At 42.1% G+C, this 21,847-nt stretch overlaps 1 protein-coding gene across 1 annotated transcript in view; it reads right to left on the bottom strand.

Annotated features, from left to right (window-relative positions):
- EXOC3L4 (exocyst complex component 3 like 4) overlaps positions 1-21,369 on the bottom strand; it is a 52,004-nt gene extending 30,635 nt beyond the window's left edge. Inside the window, exons 1-6 of the mRNA XM_044272169.1 lie at positions 21,242-21,369; positions 16,240-16,795; positions 12,212-12,863; positions 6,932-7,049; positions 4,990-5,118; positions 432-532 (exon numbers count right to left, since the gene is read on the bottom strand). Coding sequence (XP_044128104.1) covers positions 432-532; positions 4,990-5,118; positions 6,932-7,049; positions 12,212-12,863; positions 16,240-16,768 — 1,529 coding nt within the window. The 5' untranslated portion in view covers positions 16,769-16,795; positions 21,242-21,369. The remainder of the gene's footprint in view (positions 1-431; positions 533-4,989; positions 5,119-6,931; positions 7,050-12,211; positions 12,864-16,239; positions 16,796-21,241) is intronic.
- Between the last annotated feature and the right edge of the window lie 478 nt (positions 21,370-21,847).

Consider the following 21,847-nt stretch of genomic DNA (forward strand, 5'->3'; position numbering starts at 1 on the left):
AGCCGCCACCACCAGGGGGAGCCTAGGAGCTTAATGAAGACAGATTATTGCAATCAATAAGTGCTGTATAAATCCACATGCAGTGAAGTCCCCCTAGAGATGACTGAAATGAAATGCTTTGTTTTGCGGGTGGCCACCCAGACCTTCATGTATAAGCACCTGCCCTTTATCTATTTAAGTAGAGACAAAGGAATAAGGCATGACTATGAGAGTGACAGGTATGTCTAAGGGGAGATAGACCAAGGAATTCTATGTATTCTTGTGTTGGTTGGGTGACTGGATGACCAAATATATGGACCCTTGAATGGCTGACTATGGTTGATACTTCCTAGGATGAGTAGCTCTGAGGTCTAAGCTGTTGCTCAAGAGGTGAATTACTAATGTAGACTAAGAGAACGAGCAGATTGTATTACTTAGGTTTAATTACTAACCTTGTGGTGAACGTCCCCAGTTCCTCTACACAGGCGTTAGATGAGGAAGTCTCTAGGTCACCAGAGAGCCTGGCTGAGTTTCTGACATGAGTTCCTATAATCTACAAAAAAAGGTCGACAGTGTTGGTGCCACAGAATTTGAAAGTCAGTTCCTAGATGGATAAGCAGAGCCCAGGCAGTAAAGTAACACTCTCACTCACTATAGATGGCGGTACATGCCAGTGCCACACATTGCCCACACAATACTACCAATATTTCTATTCAGTGCATAAATGATACCACCATACAATGTTTAAATAATATGAAGGTGTGGATCCAGTGAAATGGTTAATGGTAAGGGCCCTGTGGACTTTACTATTTACCCCTTCACAGCTCAAGACCACCAGGGACCTTACCATTAATCTCATTACTGCCCAAGACCACCAGGGACCTTGCCATTAATCTCATTACTGCCCAAGACCACCAGGCACCTTACCATTAATGTAATTACTGCCCAAGACCACCAGGGACCTTACCTGTCATGGACACCCCCGTGACAGGGGCCAGGAGATCAGAGAGACTGGCAACACGTGGGTTAATCTGAATGGTTCCTTGTGGATCATTTGTGTCTGTGTTGTTTTGGTAATGACCACACCTCTGGCAGGTGTTGTTGGTTTGGTCATTTAACTTCCCCTATTTATTACTGCTTACCCCTTCTGGGGATGCGGTTTATAGCTTCAGTTTCTGGACTCTGGGCTAGCTGGTTGTTGGTTCTCGGTTGAGCTCCTGGCGCTGCCTTTGCTCCACGTGAAGTTAAGTGTCGTCTTTTCTATTTGTATTTTGTTTGTTATATTCCCCTGTCTGTTGTATCCAGGCCTGAGGGAGACTCCTGTTCATCCTTCTGGTGGAGGAATAGGTTGTCTCAAGTCCTGTCACTACACCAGGGCCCTACAGGGTGTCTTAGGGTTCTAGGTTCTTGTGTATGAACTTTCCTACCATCAAGGTCAGTTCATACTGAAAGTTAGTCAGGACTTGGATTAGGGTTGTTCTAGGAGGTGACCTTCTCCTTTACCCTAGTTTCCAGGCCTCGTTCCTTTCCCCTTCCCTCCTGTGCTCGGTGTGGAGTTTTCCACCCACACGGCATCCGTGACATTACTATTTATGTAATTACTGCGCAAGAACCCCAGGGACTTAACCATTAACTAAGGACTTTACTATTTACTCCTTCACAACTGAAGACCAGTGAAGAGGTTAATGGTAAAATCCCAGGTAACCTTGGTTGTAAAGGGGTTGATGGTAAATTCCTGGTGATCTTCGTCAATAAAAGAGTTGATGGTAAAGTCCATGGTAGCTTTGGACAGTAAAATTGTTAATAGTAAATTCCTTGGTTTTCTTGAGCTATGAAGGGGTAAAAAGTAAAGTTCCTGGGGGTCTTTAGAAGTGAAGGGGCTAACAATAAGGTCAAGAAGTTAATGGTAAAGTCTAGAGATGAGCAAAGTTTTGAAAAATGTGATTCGCCAGCTTCACCAAAGTATGATAAGAAATTTGTTTTGTCACGAATGACAATCAATGCCTATGAATCAATGGGACCATTTTTAGCAGTCGGTTAGACAGAAGTTCACCCGTCTAACGGTATAATGCTAGTGCAATATGGCCTTTTGGGTTAAAAAAAAAAAATCACCCACCTCATCCATTTGCTCATGCAGAGGTGGTCCACTCCTCTACAGTGGAAAAGACCTCCTGAAGAACCTGTGCTGAGCATGATGACATCATCACATGATCACGTTGGGAGCGCGTAGTGATGTCATCACTTACAGAGCAGGTCTTTTCCACCCAAGAGAGGAGCGGACTGCCTCTGGGCGAGGTGAGTATTTTTTTTTTTCTGTTCTTTCTAAGACAACTCTAGCTGACATTTTAGGAAAAATGATTAGTTACCACAAAGCACGAGGAAATTTGGCTTTGTGGCAAATCAAATTTTTCCTAAATTTCGGATCAAATTTCGGCTTCAGATGCTTTGATTCGCTCAACCCTAGGAAAGTCCTTGATTGACTTAGACAGTAAAGGGGTAGATGGTAAAGTCCCTGGTGGTCTAGGGTAGTGAAGAAAATGGTTATTGTAAATGTTCCAACCAATCAGAATAAAAGCGTGCCCCCTCAGGTAGTTTCCTATTACGAGTCATATGCCATCCAAATAGGAATTATCTTACCTCAATTTTCAAATTAATACTGCACATGTGATACGATATGTAAATTTTTGCAAGTATATTATTTTTTATTACTCCATACAAAATAAAGCAAGTCTTCATTTAAAATCTCCTACTGTTTTGTGTATACAGCTACTACATAGACCTATGTGTCTCTATGGTTACAGACTACAAACAAACCTACGTAGTCTGATCTTAAAGTCTTGTTTTACTCCACTTGCTCTGCTTCACAACCTATAGACAATGGAAAAGGAGGCAGAATGGGAGTGGAATGGTTATGTAAATACAATCAAACCATTTAGAGTCACCGGTCTACGTAGGAGCTGTATACACAGAACGGTAGATTTTTAATTAAGACCTTTTACTTAATTTTTTTTATTTTAACAAACTGGAAAATAAGAAAAATAAGCTGCCAAAAATATACACAATCTGTAAGAAAGCATTTTCCTTTTTAGTGCGGGACCCCTTTAAATTCAGCACTGCATTGAAAGGGTTAAGCATAGATCTGGCGTCAGATATTTAAATTTCTCGACGCCGACAATTAAAATACTTTGCTTGCTTATCCTCTATTGTGATGCCAATGTCATACCAGCCATTGAAATGCAAATAGATCTGAAATGCAGTTTCAAAATCCCCCCTCTATCACATTCTGCCAGGAACCAGCTGCAAATGCTCCCCTCGTCCACATGAGTCACAGTGTTGCGGTAAAACAATAGCCGCGTGTTGTGCTTTATTCTACAAGGTGGAACGACAAAATATTTGTACCAGAGAAAACCTACAGGTGAAACTCGAAAAATTAGAATATCGTGCAAAAGTCCATTTATTTCAGTAATGCAGCTTAAAATTAGAGTTTTGTGAAAAGGTTCCATATTCTCGGCTCAAAGTGTCGCACTCTAGTCAGCTAATTAATCCATACCCCCTGAGCAAAGGGGACCTAAGATTGGGGTTTTCATAAGCTGTAAGCCATAATCATCCAAATTATAACAAATAAAGGCTTGAAATATCTCGCTTTGCCTGTAATGAGTCTCATAGATTAGTTTCACCTTTTAAGTTGCATTACTGAACTAAAGGAACTTTGCGCAATATTCTAATTTTTCGAGTTTCACCTGTACTACTAAGCATGGGATCAGCTACAACAGCTAGAAACCAGACTATCACTTTAAGGGATGTATGATCAGAATGTGACATGTTTTCATATTTTATTTCACTATTGATCAATTACAAAAATATTGAAATAATCCAGATTTAACATTGGCCACTAGAGCAGACTCAATATGATGACATTTCCTGTTTTCTGCAATTCACCTGCCAGCTTTGTCATGTAGACTGGGACAGTGTCAGTAGAGTCATCTCGTTATCATTAAAATCGCCTCTTTTTCATTGGAGGAGGGCACAGTTGGCAAAGTCATCTCATTAGAGGAGGGTGTAGTCATCAGATTTTGTCATTATCAGTAGAAGAGGGCATAGTCTGCAGAGTCATCTCATTATAATTAGAGGAACAGATAGCAAGGTCATCTCATTATCAGTAGAGGTGGGTGTAGTCATCAGTCACATACTTATCAGTAGAAGTGGGCATTGTAAGCAGTCATCTCTTTATCATTAGAGGAGGGCATAGTCAGCAGAGTCATCTCATTATCATTAGAGGAGGGCATAGTCAGCAGAGTCATCTCATTATCATTAAAGGAGGGCATAGTCAGCAGAGTCATCCCATTATCATTAGAGGAGGGCCTAGTCAGCAGAGTCATCTCATTATCATTAGAGGAGGACATAGCGGAGTCATCTCATTATCATTAGAGGAGGACATAGCGGAGTCATCTCATTATCATTAGAGGAGGGCCTAGTCAGCAGAGTCATCTCATTATCATTAGAGGAGGACATAGCGGAGTCATCTCATTATCATTAGAGGAGGGCCTAGTCAGCAGAGTCATCTCATTATCATTAGAGGAGGACATAGCGGAGTCATCTCATTATCATTAGAGGAGGGCATAGTCAGCAGAGTCATCTCATTATCATTAGAGGAGGGCATAGTCAGCAGAGTCATCTCATTATCATTAGAGGAGGGCATAGTCAGCAGAGTCATCTCATTATCATTAGACACCGAACTTAAAACACAAGTTCACTCAGCACTATTCCTGAATATTTCAACATGGCACACCAACAGTCTGTGAGAACTGACTGAAGGTTCCTCCATCACAGCCTGTCAAGGGAAACTTGGATCTAATTTATTGGCTCCCAACCTGTCCAAGTCTTTTGGTTTCCCAAGATAAGTGATATTAGAGGATCTACCAGTACTTTTGCTTGGTCAAAGAATATTATGTCCCTAGGGACCAGGTTGTGCCTTGTCATACAGTGACAGCTACAGCCAAGCACACTTACCTCCTCAACGTCTGTGTAAATGGGTAAGTGGCAGCTGTCTGCCAATACCAGTTCTTCTGCCTCTTCACCATTTTGCCAGTTCCTCTTCTCCATTTCTAGTATGTTGTTCAAATAGGTTCTGATTGTTCTCTAAAAGAAGAATTTGAGGATAAGAATGACAAATCACCATATATGAAAGCCCTATTGTGTCAAAACTAGACAATCGTGCTGATGAACCATAACTGGACCCACTGGTGGAGCTGCTATGGATGGCTCATGATGAGAGGAGACCCAGCTTTGAACCTTCACTGCATTTTCCTACAACCAACACTATGGGGGTTAATTGCTTACAGATTTTTACATTGATTCCAATACTAGATATACAAATTCATATGCAGTGAGCTCCCCCTAGTGGCGTGAAGCCTAGCTAAAGATTTAAAGGCTATGAACATCTTCAAACACATTTTTTTAATGATTGCATTCTACTTATTTAGGGCTACGAGTCCATTTTTTATTGGTCTTTATTAAAAATTCTCATCCCCTTTCTCTGTATAGATGTCTATCTATTTGCAGACTAGTAGGCTTTGTGTTCACAGTGAGTCCTGTCAGATAGAAGCCCTGATGGCTCACGTGTAGCTCTTATCTCTGCTCCTGACAGCTCATAAACACTGATTTAAGCTACATTCCTATCAGTTTAGCTATAATGAGTGTTATGAGCTGTCAGGAGATCAGAGATAAGAGCTACACATGAGTCATCAAATACACTTAAAGGGGTTCTGCACTTTGTTTAAACTGATGATCTATCCTCTGGATAGATCATCAGCTTCTGATCGGCGGGGGTCCGACACCAGGGACCCCCGCCGATCAGCTGTTTGAGAAGGCAGCGGCGCTCCAGCAGCGCCGCGGCCTTCTCACTGTTTACCGCCGGCCCACTGACATCACGACTAGTATCACTGGCCTGGGCGCGGCTAAGCTCCGTTCCCGTTCCCTTGAACAGAGCTTAGCCGCGCCCAGGCCAGTGATACTAGTCATGACGTCACTCGGCCAGCAGTAAGCAGTGAGAAGGCCGCGGCGCTGCTGGAGCGCCGCTGCCTTCTCAAACAGCTGATCGGCGGGGGTCCCTGGTGTCGGACCCCCGCCGATCAGAAGCTGATGATCTATCCAGAGGATAGATCATCAGTTTAAACAAAGTGCAGAACCCCTTTAAATGTATACCCTGTATAACAAAAACTGCTGAAAAAAATTCTTAATAAAGACCAAATGAAAAAATGATTTTTTAAAGGTTTTTTTCTGAGATTTTAATACTGATGACCTGTACTCAGGATAGGTCATCAGTATCTGATCGTTGGGGGTCCGACAACCGGGACCTCGCTGATCAGCTGTTCGAGAGGGCAGCAATGCTCCTGTGAGTGCTGCTGCCTCCCTCGGCTTTTCCTAGGCCAGTGACATTACGTTCACATGACCCAGGCGCAGCTCTGCGATACCAAGCACCACCACTATACAGTGTATGGCGCTGTGTTTGGCGGGCTGTGAGAAGGCAGTGGAGCTCCTCCGCAAAACAGCTGATCGGCGGGGGTCCCGAGTGTCCGACCCCCCCACGATCAGATTCTGATGACCTATCCTGAGGATAGGTCGTCAGTATTAAAATGGCAGAAAACCCTTTTAAAGCTGACCCCTGTAGAGATGTATTGTGCTCCATGAGGCCACCTCTCTGATCATTGACTCCAGCTAAACTGCACTGTCCGTTGGAGCCTTTGGCGGTCTGAAATACAGCACCACCCCTTGTGCACAGGTCGTGTCTGGTATTGCAGCTCAATGTCAGTGAAGTGAATGAAGCTGACCTGCAACACCTGTGGACAAGCGTGGCACTATTTCGGGAAGAAATCAGCCATGTTTTATCTAATCCTGGACATCCCCTTTAAGTTTCCATTACAGTAAGGAGATCATTATTATAACGCATTACCTGCAAGGCCTGAACATAAGCTTGTTTGAGTTTCTCAAGGCATTCTCCTTCTAACAGCCGAGGAAGACTTAAAGGGTTAATCTCCGCATGAAGTTCAGGGTTGCCCATAAAATCATCACTGCAAGAGTTAAATAGACACAAATAAGTCGGGGGGGGTTCTCCAGCTGTTGACCAGTAGCGGGGGGCGCAGATGTAGTAGTCACACATCCCAGCTGTTAGGGGATGCTGGGAGTTGTAGTTCTGTAACAGCTGGAGAGCCACGGATTGGAAACCACTCCTCGAGGATCACAACAGCAGCTATATTGGTTGTCACCCAGCTTTCCCGGGACCAGATGTAACAAAATAAAAATTCAACCGCAACAGTTTATATTTACTTGGGATTTTATTTATTTTTTTAAAGGCGAAAGGCTCCTTAAGGGCTCATTCAGACGGCCGTATGCTGTCCGCAAAAATACTGAATGCGGATCCGCAAAAAAACGGATAGAATTCAGTATTTTTGCGGACCCATAGACTTCAATGGGGCCATGTCCTGGACATGTTTCATTTGTTTTGCGGAACCGTGGAATAGAAAAGGGCCCCCTATAGAAGTGAACGGGTCAGCATCTAATCCGCAAAAAAAACGGATCCGCATTTTTGCAGATAGCCTATGGCTGTCTGAATGAGCCCTAACTCTCCAGGAAAGTATCTCAAGGTTCTTCAGCCTCATGTCAGCAAATTGATTTTCACACATCCTCATGAGATATCAGATTATCCGAGATGGAGGCAGATCTGTTGCCATGGCGACCGTTCGGGGGTTCTCTCGGAAGGACACTTAACCAGTATGGGAAGCGCGTTCTCAAGGCTCCTTCACGTACTCCCGATACGGCGCCACGCTGATAAATGTACTTTCCACCCGGTGGTAGGTCGGAAATGTTGAATGCCCCACGGCTCTGATTACAGGTGTTAGGAAAAGGCACTTAATGCAGCGCGTGAAGCCGGGTGTCGTTACCGCGCGCCGCCGTATAGAGCGGTAATGAGTATGACACCTGCCGGCCACACAGACTTCCAATGTAATCACATCCAACCCACAGAATTTAACCTAAGGGTGGGGGGGGGGGGCGTTCTACTCCAATGTATCTAAAATCAAGAAACTTTGTATACAGTCTTGATTAAAAATCTAGCATTTTGCGAATGGAGCCCTAATGCAGGCGTATGCGTCGCTATGGTAACAGACCACAAACAAAGCTTGAGTAGTCTGATCCTGCAGTCTGACCCTCGGGCTTCTCTTCTCTACTGTCTGTGAAGAAGGAAGGGGCAGAGGGAGTGGGGTCTTCAGGGTTTATGTGTAGTCTGTAACCATGTTGACACACACATCTGCCTAGGAGCTGTATACCCAAAACGGATAGAGATTTTTTTTTGAACTAGTTACAAAGTTGCCTTATCCTTATCTGAGATCCTCTGCAGCAATAGGAAATGGGTCGCAAATGTATACATATGATATACATATGGGGCCCGAACAGTACGTTACACCACAAAATTCAGCCCTTGTGGCGCAAATAACCAGCTGCTGTCAGGTCCAGCTTTTGGCTTTAGTCCATGAGGAGCAGAAGGTGTCGTCGTCTGCATATAGGGTGCCCAGAAGTTCTGAAGATCCTTTTTCTTGGATCAGAGTGAATATCATGGACACAGGAGCCTCAGCCAGAGTGAGTGACATAACGGTGTATAACTGATGACATCACTCAATAGGACACCAGAGCTCAAAAACTAATTTGTTCCACCGATATCTCCGAGAAAGTGTCCTCCACAGGCCTCCCAACAATGTCACACAGTTGACTTAGTCCACTCATATTCCCCATGTTCTCTTGGTCTCAGCCTCCAGCAGTGATGAAACTACAACTCCCAGCGTGCACTCTTCTTCAGCTGTTCATGCAACTTCTATGGAAATGAATGGAGCATGCTGGGCGCTGTAGATTCACAACAGCTTGTGCGCCCGAGCCTGTTGAACCCTTGGCATAAGGATTGTCACCCATCTTTCCCCATACCCTGAAATCAGGGGCGTAACTACCATAGCGGCAGACCATGCAACTGCTATGGGGCCCAGGGTAAGAGGGGGCCCAGTTGGGATCATCTCCTCTTCTACTTGGTCAGGACTCTACCCTCTAAAGGAACAACTTTTAGCAAACGAGGCAGTGGGAAAATGGCCCAAGGGTCATTGAAAAAGGTTTAGGCAACCCCTTCTGTCGTGGGGGGGGGGGGGCGGTTTGATCCTTGCTGTGGGGCTCTTACGTCTCTATGTACGCCACGCCCTTTTGTCTCTGTGTACATATAGATAATGCATACATTATTCTACACTCGGCCTCCCACAATGGTGGGTGACATCAGAGCGCTGACATGAAGCACAAACCGCTAACCGTGTGAAAAACAAGTTAAGTGTTCAGGAAAATTGCTTTATTTGCAGAACACGAGGTACCGCTACTGAACAATTAGTCAGAGTGCGTAGGATTAGCAGCGTTACCCAACATTTGTGTTATTTGTTGCTGCGACGGGAAAACAGGAAATTAATGCAGCCACAAAATGATGTGATATTAAGACGAGGATAATGGCAGAAGCATAAAGGAGCCCCCCGCCTGCACACTGGATGCCCCGCAAGCCCCTTGATATTGCACAAGGGAAGGAAGTAAGCAATATCATTTGTAAATCTGCTATAATCCCAACCGGAGCTGATGAGGGACAGGGGTTGCAGAGATAGCTGGCACACCTGGGCCCTGGAGCCTAGGGGGCCCTAAAGTTACCTCTGCTAAGGTATACATTTTACATCTACTGGAGACCCAAGGCTGTGTAGGAGAGCACATTGCTCCAGAATCTCCAGCTGTTACAGAGCTCCAGCTCCACTGCTTTACTTCACACAACCATATAAAAAAATGTTACTGCCTGCAGTCACCACAAGGGGGAGCCCACTGTGTAGAGGAGTTCAATACTATCAATACTAGCAGTGAAGATGTAAGTAGCTCCCCCTAGTGGAGGCCACAATGTTGTCAATGTTGTGGTGACTACAAAAAGCTAACATTTTGTGTATGGTTATGCGAAGTTAAGCAGAGGATTTGGAGCTGTGTAACACTCACCCCACGTACTAATAGTAACCCTTTGACTTTAACCTACTAGTCTTAACCTACTAACCCAAAACCCTAACATTCTGACCGAAATCTACTAGTCCTAAAATATTAAGCCTAAGCCTAACCCTAAACTAGTAACCTAACCTACTAACCATAAACCTAACCTACTAAACGTAACATTCTGACTCTAAGAGACCTAAAATACTAAGCCTAAACCTAACCTTTAAAAAACCGATTCCTGATCTACTAGGATTAAGTGAAAATCATGTCCTCCTGGATTATTTTAATTGATTTCAGTCAATTTCTGAATGAAAAATAAAGCAAACCATAAACTATGTATATCAAAAAATTGTTTCCCCACAAAAATGTAGTGAAAAAAATTTAAATAAATAATCCAGGGGGACAGGATTTTCACTTGATCCAAATACAAACCTAACCTGCTAACCTTAAACCTAAATGAACCTGCTTGTCATGGCGGGGAGTAGGGGAAACCCCCACCATACAATGTCAGTGGCAGTTACGCCAGATAGCAGGGAACAGGGCGCAGGTCACACCTAACGCAACCCTGAAAGCTCCCTAGACTCCTAGTGCATGAGCCGCCTCAGAAGGTAAGGGGGCTCATGCTCACCAACCTAGGACCCTAGGTATCCCTGCTATGCCCTAAGGCTGAAGACAGGGCAGAGACCACCCATTCATCCAACACCACGGATGAATGGTGTCTCCAGAGGACCAGTAGCTGGCAGGGTGCAAGACTTTAGGAGAAAACAGTATGGCAGGTAAATAGCACAGCAACACAACAAAATGCTATAAACACTTACCTGCCGCAGCCGAGATGGAAGGACGGCACAGACGACAACCCGGACCTCCCTGCGGCTACCAGATGCAGGGAGGCACCAGGCTAGGAAGCACACAGTCTTGCATATTGCTTAAACCCCTCCGGGAAAGCAAGCCCCTTCCGGAGAAAACACACCACAACACAAACCTCCAAACAAGGCCCACACCATAACAACGTACACTAGGTGGGGGAGGGGAAACAGAAACACACTGGAGGGGACACACAGACAAAGCAAGGGAAACAATATAACAAATAAGGGTGGCTCACACAGACCAAGACATTCAGACAGGGAGCAGAGCTCCTACACAGACTGACAACAAAATCAAACTGACCTCACGCTCCACCACACCAACATATAAGGAGGCCTGAGGTCACACGCACCACACCTAGCAGACACACCTTAACCCCGTGCATACCAAAATGGGGAAACACCACATCCAAGGAAAAGTGCCTCACATGCAAACCACGTTGCCAAAGGCAACCGCACGTGCAGACACAGAGTCACGACCTAGCCAAGGGTCGTGACACTGCTATCCTAAACCTAACCTACTATTACTAACCCTAAACCTAACCTAACCTACTAACCCAACTGTAAGCTACTAGCCCTAAATCTAACCTACTAACCTTAAAGGGATTGTCCAAGGTTTTTATATTGCTGGCCTATTTTCAGGACAAGCCATCAGTATCAGATTGGTGGGCGACTCCCCACATCTCCACCTATCAGCTGTTCCAGGGTAGCTCCAGTAGGCGCCGGAGCTACACCGCTCCATCCTTTGCAAACAGAATGGTAGCAGCACTGCAGTAAACAGCTCCATCCACTACACGATGGACAGAGCTGTGTTATTCTGGCCCTTCCGGCTTCCCTAAAATAAGATATATTACTAGGTTTCATACAGTCTCATGATCTCCAGACCTTCTGACAATGATTATAATAAAAACAACTCAGGACATCAGAGGTGAGGATCCTGGACTCCAAAGCAAAATCTGTAACGCCCCACCTTCTTTGAGTCATTTATAATATTGATGTCTTGTCATGTGGTAGAGGACCCCCTTAGTCATCACTGCCCGGGTGAAACTCTTGCCATAATATATAACTCCCTATAGCTATGTCCCTACTCCTTCTTTCCTTAAAAGTTTTCCTTCATCTCATCTGGAGAATTATTGTATACTCAGTATCAGTAGGGCTCTGGACAGGGGTCAAGGTCTACAGCAGAAGACATTGTTATCTATTTTTTTGTTCTTGTTGTTTTCATTCCCAGGCCCCTGTGTCCACTCCTTGTCTGTTTGGAACAATATATCGTTAGATGACTACTAACCCAGGGAAATATTCTATTTTACATTATTTTGTCCTACCTGCTGTATTGGTTCATTGTCCAGTCTAGTAGACAGTACAGTTGACTGAACTCCAGGGCCAAAGGTATAATATTTTTCTGTAGGTGTGAGACCAGAGCATTGTTATAGCTTCTCAAGTAGGTTCCACACACATCATAGTCCTCAGGGTAGAGGGACTTCAGGGAATTCTTCACTTTTTTCAAGTCTTCCACACTAACTGACTTGAGACTCTCCAAGTGTTCAGCAAGCCAACCATTTTCTCCTTCTTTTATGGGCACTGACTCTATTTGTTTGCCAACACTGTCTTTTACAGCCTCTTTCCATAATTTTTTCCATTGTCGAGGCTGGCCACAAATGGGAACTTCGGAATTTGTTGGGGTCACTACTGGATTTTTATGAGTTTCTGCTTCTTTATTTATAACATAGACCACAGAGGAGATCAATGATTTATCCACAGGGTCTTGGCCAAGAGAGTCCTTCACAATGGACCTTATCATGTTGAACAAGGATCCATATAACAAGTCCACATCTTTTCCACGTATGGTGTACTCTGTAACATTCTCATGAAAGTCATTGGTGCTATAATCCTTAAGGAGTTTGTCCTCCATTAATTCTATGTTTATAAATGCCCTCTTAATTTCTCTTCTTTGGATGAGACCATTTATTTCCATCACTAGAGAAAAAACATGAACATTAATTTATATTTGGTAAATGATACTTATAAACCATTGCATGGTACAGTATATCTATGACATGTAATGTGTGGGGCAGCATTATAGTAGTTATATTCTTGTACATAGGAGCAGTATTATAGTAGTTATATTCTTGTACATAGGAGCAGTATTATAGTAGTTATATTCATGTACATAGGAGGTAGTATTATAGTAGTTATATTCTTGTATATAGGAGCAGTATTATAGTAGTTATATTCTTGTACATAGGAGCAGTATTATAGTAGTTATATTCTTGTACATAGGAGCAGTATTATAGTAGTTATATTCATGTACATAGGAGCAGTATTATAGTAGTTATATTCTTGTATATAGGAGCAGTATTATAGTAGTTATATTCTTGTACATAGGAGCAGTATTATAGTAGTTATATTCTTGCACATAGGAGGCAGTATTATAGTAGTTATATTCTTGTACATAGAAGCAGTATTATAGTAGTTATATTCTTGTACATAGGAGGCAGTATTATAGTAGTTATATTCTTGTACATAGGAGCAGTATTATAGTAGTTATATTCTTGTACATAGGAGCAGTATTATAGTAGTTATATTCTTATACATAGGAGCAGTATTATAGTAGTTATATTCTTGTATATAGGAGCAGTATTATAGTAGTTATATTCTTGTACATAGGAGCAGTATTATAGTAGTTATATTCTTGTACATAGGAGCAGTATTATAGTAGTTATATTCTTGTACATAGGAGCAGTATTCTAGTAGTTATATTCTTGTACATAGGAGGCAGTATTATAGTAGTTATATTCTTGTATATAGGAGCAGTATTATAGTAGTTATATTCTTGTACATAGGAGCAGTATTATAGTAGTTATATTCTTGTACATAGAAGGCAGTATTATAGTAGTTATATTCTTGTACATAGGAGCAGTATTATAGTAGTTATATTCTTGTACATAGGAGCAGTATTATAGTAGTTATATTCTTGTACATAGGAGCAGTATTATAGTAGTTATATTCTTGTACATAGGAGGCAGTATTATAGTAGTTATATTCTTGTACATAGGAGCAGTATTATAGTAGTTATATTCTTGTACATAGGACGCAGTATTATAGTAGTTATATTCTTGTACATAGGAGCAGTATTATAGTAGTTATATTCTTGTACATAGGAGGCAGTATTATAGTAGTTATATTCTTGTACCTAGGAGCAGTATTATAGTAGTTATATTCTTGTACATAGAAGCAGTATTATAGTAGTTATATTACTGTACACATGAGGCAGTATTATAGTAGATGCATTCCCTTATACAGGGGTTATTATTAAAGTAATTAATAATGATAAATATTATTTTTTGGATCATGTACAATGGCTAATAGGGCTATTTTGCATATCAGTTGGAAATAAATTCTGTACAACCTATAGGTTTCTGCACAATCTTCAAGCAGAAGACGCAGCAGGACTGTTTGCTGATGACAGATTCACTATTTGCTGCAATATCAGCAAAATTCCTGTGCAAAGGTCAGTTCTGTCGACCGCTTTTGTAGAAAACGTTGAGGAACTGCTTTTAAATTAAGTCAGTTCATTGTATTTCATAGACCCGTATAACTAGGTGGAATGCAAAGTATGCATAAATTAGTCCATTAAACAGCCTTTAGCAAGGTCTCAGCCTTTGTCCAAGGTCTCAGCCAGGTCCAAACAAGTCATAAAAACCAAGAGCTTAGTGCAAGATTTCAGGGGTACGAGGCATGAGTTTGAGTTCATTGTGAACCAATATAACAAACCTTATAGATAGTAATGTAGCCTTATCTGAGTGATGTTATAAGCTTTAGCCCCTGTCTTCCTTCACGTTTTTGGATGTTAGCAACCAAAGGCGGTGGAACCAGACCAAGAAATCAAGAGTATGGAAGCCAGGACCAATGGGTCTAGGTGGGCTCCAGCTGTACTTCTGCTATGGTGTAATACCCCTGATATATATATATATATAGGCCTCCTCTGCCAAACAGTCCATGAATGTATTTCTGTATAAGACGCATGAGTGTGCCAATCCCAAAGCAAATGAGAAAAATACAACTGTCTTCAAGATTACAGCTCACAACCCCACACAAGTGAGAGCGGCAATTTCAGCTAAATTGTGTCTACATCAATGCCGGATAATAATAGACTAAAGCTTCTCTCAAGAGATTGGAATCAGCTTCTTATTCCTGCGTAAGATTCACTTAGTCTTTACTCCCAGGAATATTACATAGACATCATTAGAAAAACAAGGCTTCTCGATACAGTGCCACCCCGGTCCATGGGTTGCGTCTGATATTGAAGCTCAGCTTCACTGATGTGAATGGGACTGCTTTGCCATACCGCTAACAACCTAAGGGCTGATGTAGAATGAAGTAGGTATATGTGTGTTTAATCCATGATCATCCATAAATTCTGGTGCCTAGTCTAAGTCTTCACTGTGTCTTGAGACCTTGAGATGCAAAGGTCATCTACCCCTCCATTACCGTGGATCATGACATCAAGAGCTGGAATCAAGGATCTCAGGAACCAGATGTGGTTCTTGGCCCCCCTGCAAGTTTGACCTTAAAGGGACAGTCTGCTTTAAAAAGAAGTACCCATATACGGAATTGTGAGTTAATTAAGGGTAAAGGTCTCCCATTCATGACCTTCATGTATTAGTCAGAGCCAACTGTAGCTATGAAGAGTTATCGTTCACTCTGGAGGACCCGACACATCAATGCATTAGTCTACTTCCACACTAGCGTTTTGGCTTTCCGTTTGTGAGATCCGTTCAGGACTCTCAAAATCGGTCCAAAACGGATCAGTTTTGCCCTAATGCATTCTGAATGGAAAAGGATCCGCTCAGAATGCATCAGTTTGCCTCCAATCCGTCTCCATTGCTGTCCGCCTGACGAAGCGGAGCCAAACGGATCCGTCCTGACACACAATGTAAGTCAAGGGGGACTGATCCGTTTTCTCTGACACAATCTGGCACGATAGAAAACGGATCCGTCCCCCTCTGACTTTCAATGGTCTTCAAGACGGATCCGTTATGGCTATAGAAGACATAATACAACCGGATGCATGCAGTTGTATTATTGTAACGGAAGCGTTTTTGCAGATCCATGACGGGTCAGCAAAAAACGCTAGTGTGAAAGTAGCCTAACAAAGACAATCCATTGATCTCAATGAGAATTGTGTAATTCTTAATTTCACCTGTGGTGGCGCTGCAGGGTAAGTGAACACCTGTTGCAAACTTCACCCACTGATTACAGCTGATCGCTGTGATCAGTTCCCGCCCTACCCAGATGTAACCCTATACTGATATCACTGCACCTCATTATGCTATACACTGGTCTGTCTTACCTGACAACATCTGAGGTTCCTCCAAGTCTTCACTCTTTGGTTCCTCTGGTGTAGACATCTTCTCATCTTCATTATATTCTATCTTCTTCTTTCCCCTCATGCTTCTCCTCCATTTCTCCACCAGAGAACCGGCTCCTTCAGGTGGACCTTTACTTTCCAGAGAGCTGCAATCTTCCTTTTTTTCCACTTTGTTTGGGCTCCTCTTACTTAGTCTAAACACCAAAGACCCAAAAGTTTCCGGTTTGTCTGACAATTCAGGTTCCTCTGTGTGGTGCTGCTTTTTTAAGAATACTTTACTGGATCTCACATTCGAATCTTTTGCGAAAGGCGACTCTTGTTTCTCTGGAGAACTTATTTCTCCTGCTTCATTCGGCTTCTTATGATTTTTCTTACTCATTCTAAGACTTTCAATTTTTTTCATAAAACTTAGATTTTTCTCAGGGGATTTCGGGAGATTTCCATTATCTATGCTGACCAGCAGCTCGTCTTCTGTAGATTTTGGGTGGGATCCGTTAGCAGAGGTCTCCATGGTTGTCCAAAAATCCTTGCTCTATACCTGATGATACAAAAACATAGATTGTTTGCTGCCATCATGATAATTGAGGGAATTTATATTTCTCTGGATAGATTGTTAGGTGTTTTCCAGTGAGAAGCTGCATCGGATTGTAAATGACAGGACACTGGGCAATGGCATGCCTACCATCAAGGGTGTAACTTACCAGGGAATCCAGGGTGTAACTTACCAGGGGAGCAGCAACTTTAGAGATCCATTTTCCACTTAGAAATGAGGTACAGTTATAACTACAGTATATTTGGATGGTGGTCAGGGGGTGGAAAATTAAATGTGCCCCATGTTTTACTCTGGAGTTGTGTGGCTATCTCTGCTGTGTGCATCACCCCTTCTCCGTAGCATTGGCCCCTACATTATTCTTGTGACTAAGATATCATAATGCGACACCATTACATGGTTTTTCTTACACTGAGATGTCACATTTTAGGGGAGCTTTATCAAAGACTAGCATTTAATGCCAGGATAAAAAAAACACAGTGATGTCACAGTACAGGGATAAAAAACACAGTGATGTCACAGTACAGGGATAAGGAACACAGTGATGTCACAGTACAGAGAACGCACACAGTGATGTCCCAGTACAGGGATAATAAACACAGTGATGTCACAGTACAGGGATAATAAACACAGTGATGTCACAGTACATGATAATACACACAGTGATGTCATAGTATAGGATAATACACACAGTGATGTCACAGTACAGATAATACACACAGTGATGTCACAGTACAGGATAATAAACACAGTGATGTCACAGTACAGGATAATACACACAGTGATGTCACAGTACAGGGATATTAAACAGAGTGATGTCACAGTACAGGATAATAAACACAGTGATGTCACAGTACAGGGATATTAAACAGAGTGATGTCACAGTACAGGATAATAAACACAGTGATGTCACAGTACAGGATAATAAACACAGTGATGTCACAGTACAGGGATAATAAACACAGTGATGTCACAGTACAGGATAATAAACACAATGATGTCACAGTACAGGGATAATAAACACAGTGATGTCACAGTACAGGGATAATGAACACAGTGATGTCACAGTACAGGATAATAAACACAGTGATGTCACAGTACAGGGATAATGAACACAGTGATGTCACAGTACAGGATAATGAACACAGTGATGTCACAGTACAGAGATAATAAACACAGTGATGTCACAGTACAGGGATAATACACACAGTGATGTCACAGTACAGGATAATAAACACAGTGATGTCACAGTACAAATAATACACACAGTGATGTCACAGTACAGGATAATAAACACAGTGATGTCACAGTACAGATAATACACACAGTGATGTCACAGAACAGGATAATAAACACAGTGATGTCACAGTACAGGATAATAAACACAGTGATCTTACAGTACAGGGATATTAAACAGAGTGATGTCACAGTACAGGATAATAAACACAGTGATGTCACAGTACAGGATAATAAACACAGTGATGTCACAGTACAGGGATAATAAACACAGTGATGTCACAGTACAGAGATAATACACACAGTGATGTCACAGTACAGGATAATACACACAGTGATGTCACAGTACAGGATAATACACACAGTGATGTCACAGTGCAGGGATAATAAACACAGTGATGTCACAGTACAGTATAATAATCACAGTGATGTCACAGTACAGGGATAATAAACACAGTGATGTCACAGTACAGGGATAATACACACAGTGATGTCACAGTACAGGATAATAAACACAGTGATGTCACAGTACAGAGATAATAAACACAGTGATGTCACAGTACAGGATAATAAACACAGTGATGTCACAGTACAGGATAATAAACACAGTGATGTCACAGTACAGGGATAATAAACACAGTGATGTCACAGTACAGGATAATACACACAGTGATGTCACAGTACAGGGATAATACACACACAGGTAGAAATATACTCATCAGATTTCTTTTTGCTATCTCATGCACATTTTTCACTTTTTTTTTCTGTCCTCAGTTTTTTATGCTCCTCACCAGTAACCCTAGATGGCGTGTGTTTCCCTGTCCAATTTACAGTTGCTTATTCACCCACTGCAATGGAAATTCCCTGTTAATATTTCCTTATTTGAATAAAGCCCGTTACTCAGCAACTGTTATTGGGAGGTTCATTCACAAATTCTGTTCTGAGTTTGACAAATTGTTCCTCACTATTTTATTCAGTTTCCATTCCTGCGACTTACAATTTCATTTTAAATTTTATATATTGTTTTCATTCTTTCCATGTTTATCAGAATAGTACTCACCATAATTATCTTGAACTGAGCACCAGGTCTGGTACCGGGTTGCCGCCTCCTTACCAGCAGGAGAATGCTATTCTATTAATGGCCTGAGAAAGGAGGCGGAGCTCCACCTAAATGTGTCACCCTCGTCCACTTAGTTTATGTATTTTCTTTTAATAAAGTATGCCCATCATTTGTATGACCAACGCTGCACAGATCCTTTCTTTCCTGCAACTTTTCATTACTGCGTTTATCATCCTGTACTGTGACATCACTATGTTTATTATCCCAGTACTGTGACATCACTGTGTTTATTATCTCTGTACTGTGACATCACTGTGTTTATTATCCCAGTACTGTGACATCACTATGTTTATTATCCCAGTACTGTGACATCACTGTGTTTATTATCTCTGTACTGTGACATCACTGTGTTTATTATCCCAGTACTGTGACATCACTGTGTTTATTATCCCAGTACTGTGACATCACAGTGTTTATTATCCTGTTCTGTGACATCACTGTGTGTATTATCTCTGTACTGTGACATCACTGTGTTTATTATCCCTGTACTGTGACATCACTGTGTTTATTATCTCTGTACTGTGACATCACTATGTTTATTATCCCTGTACTGTGACATCACTATGTTTATTATCTCTGTACTGTGACATCACTATGTTTATTATCCCTGTACTGTGACATCACAGTGTTTATTATCCTGTTCTGTGACATCACTGTGTGTATTATCTCTGTACTGTGACATCACTGTGTTTATTATCCTGTTCTGTGACATCACCATGTTTATTATCCTGTACTGTGACATCACTGTGTTTATTATCCTGTACTGTGACATCACTGTGTTTATTATCTCTGTACTGTGACATCACTGTGTTTATTATCCTGTACTGTGACATCACTGTGTTTATTATCCCTGTACTGTGACTTCACTGTGTTTATTATCTCTGTACTGTGACATCACTCTGTTTAATATCCTGTACTGTACATCACTGTGTTTAATATCCCTGTACTGTGACATCACTGTGTGTATTATCCTGTACTGTGACATCACTGTGTGTATTATTCTGTACTGTGACATCACTGTATTTATTATCTCTGTACTGTGACATCACTGTATTTATTATCTCTGTACTGTGACATCACTGTGTGTATTATCCTGTACTGTGACATCACTGTGTGTATTATCCCTGTACTGTGACATCGCTGTGTGTATTATCCCTGTACTGTGACATCACTGTGTTTAATATCCCTGTACTGTGACATCACTGTGTGTATTATCCCTGTACTGTGACATCGCTGTGTGTATTATCCCTGTACTGTGACATCACTGTGTTTATTATCTCTGTACTGTGACATCACTGTGTGTATTATCTCTGTACTGTGACATCACTGTGTGTATTATCCCTGTACTGTGACATCACTGTCTTTATTTTCCTGTACTGTGACATCACTGGGTTTATTATCCTGTACTGTGACATCACTGGGTTCACACCTATGCATATATGGTTCTAACACTGAGGGACATCCCCTTTCTCACTGGTCCAGACCTTCGCTTTGTGTAGTAAATAATTTGAAGGTTCAAGGTTAAATGCCCGTTCCAGTGAAGAACATTAATCTTTTCCACCTAAGTCATATCATTTATCATAGAATTGTATTCTGTGAAGATCTGTGCTTGCTGTCAGTAAATGGGAACACACCCCTTTCTTATCCAGAGGCTGACAACCCATCAACCTTCGTACCTATAGTTTCCTACAAGTGTACTCTGTTAGCTAATCCCCTCAGCACCCCAAACAATGTTCCTGTCTGGATAGTTTGATACAATGTATCCGTCTGGAATCCAGGCTGTTTGGGTCACAGAGGACAATCTAGACCGAATACAACTGTAGCAAACCAGTGGCTATACGATGCAGAAGCTCTGTACTGGTAACTAAGACTGCTGCCATTCTCTGACAGCAAGCACAGATGTTGAAAAATGAATTCATTTTGTGCTTTGCTGATATACATCATACCCCAACACTGGGGCAAAGACCAAAAATGACATTTCTTAAACCGTATTACATTTTAATGCAAACACATGCAAGCACAGGGATTAACCTCTTCACCGCTGCACGAAAGTGTCAAGGGTTGTCACTTTTACTCACCATTGGGTGGAAGCGGAGGATTTTGTGGACTTGGTAGGATATCTCGTCCTAGCACACAGACGGTTACAGCACAAGGTCTTCCAACATGACAGTTGCACTTTCAGTTTTAGGAGTGAGGCTGGCATCATGTTTCCACCTGTCGCAGGGAAGTACCTTTTAACCATTAACTAGAGAACAAGGCAATTTTTTTAATGCATGTGCTGCACATTTCAGTGCCTGTTATTGCTTCCTCTTATCAGCCATTTATAGATCTGTAAGGCTGACCTTAGCTCTGAGGCTCCATATACTGTATGTGATTGATATCAGCGGCTCCTGACTGATTATAAAGCTCAAGAATTTTGGTTATTTGTTGTAAAATAAGATTTTCAAGTGATACAAGTGGTGGCACCTAGACCATAAATTCCCCGCTGATGATGTCATCAGATTCCCCTTGCATAGGCTACTGGTCCTTTGGGAACCCAAGAGTTGTTTCTTATGGAATGCCCGGCTCTCGGCGGCTCACTTACAGTGTTTTTCCAGTTTTGTAGTCAGGGGATGACTGGCCATAGACCCTACAGGGAAATTTATCAGTGGGCCAATGCCCAGGCGGCCACCTAAGGCCTCCTT

The sequence above is a fragment of the Bufo gargarizans genome, chromosome 11, assembly GCF_014858855.1.
Source record: "Bufo gargarizans isolate SCDJY-AF-19 chromosome 11, ASM1485885v1, whole genome shotgun sequence".
In the NCBI taxonomy this organism is placed as follows: domain Eukaryota; kingdom Metazoa; phylum Chordata; class Amphibia; order Anura; family Bufonidae; genus Bufo; species Bufo gargarizans.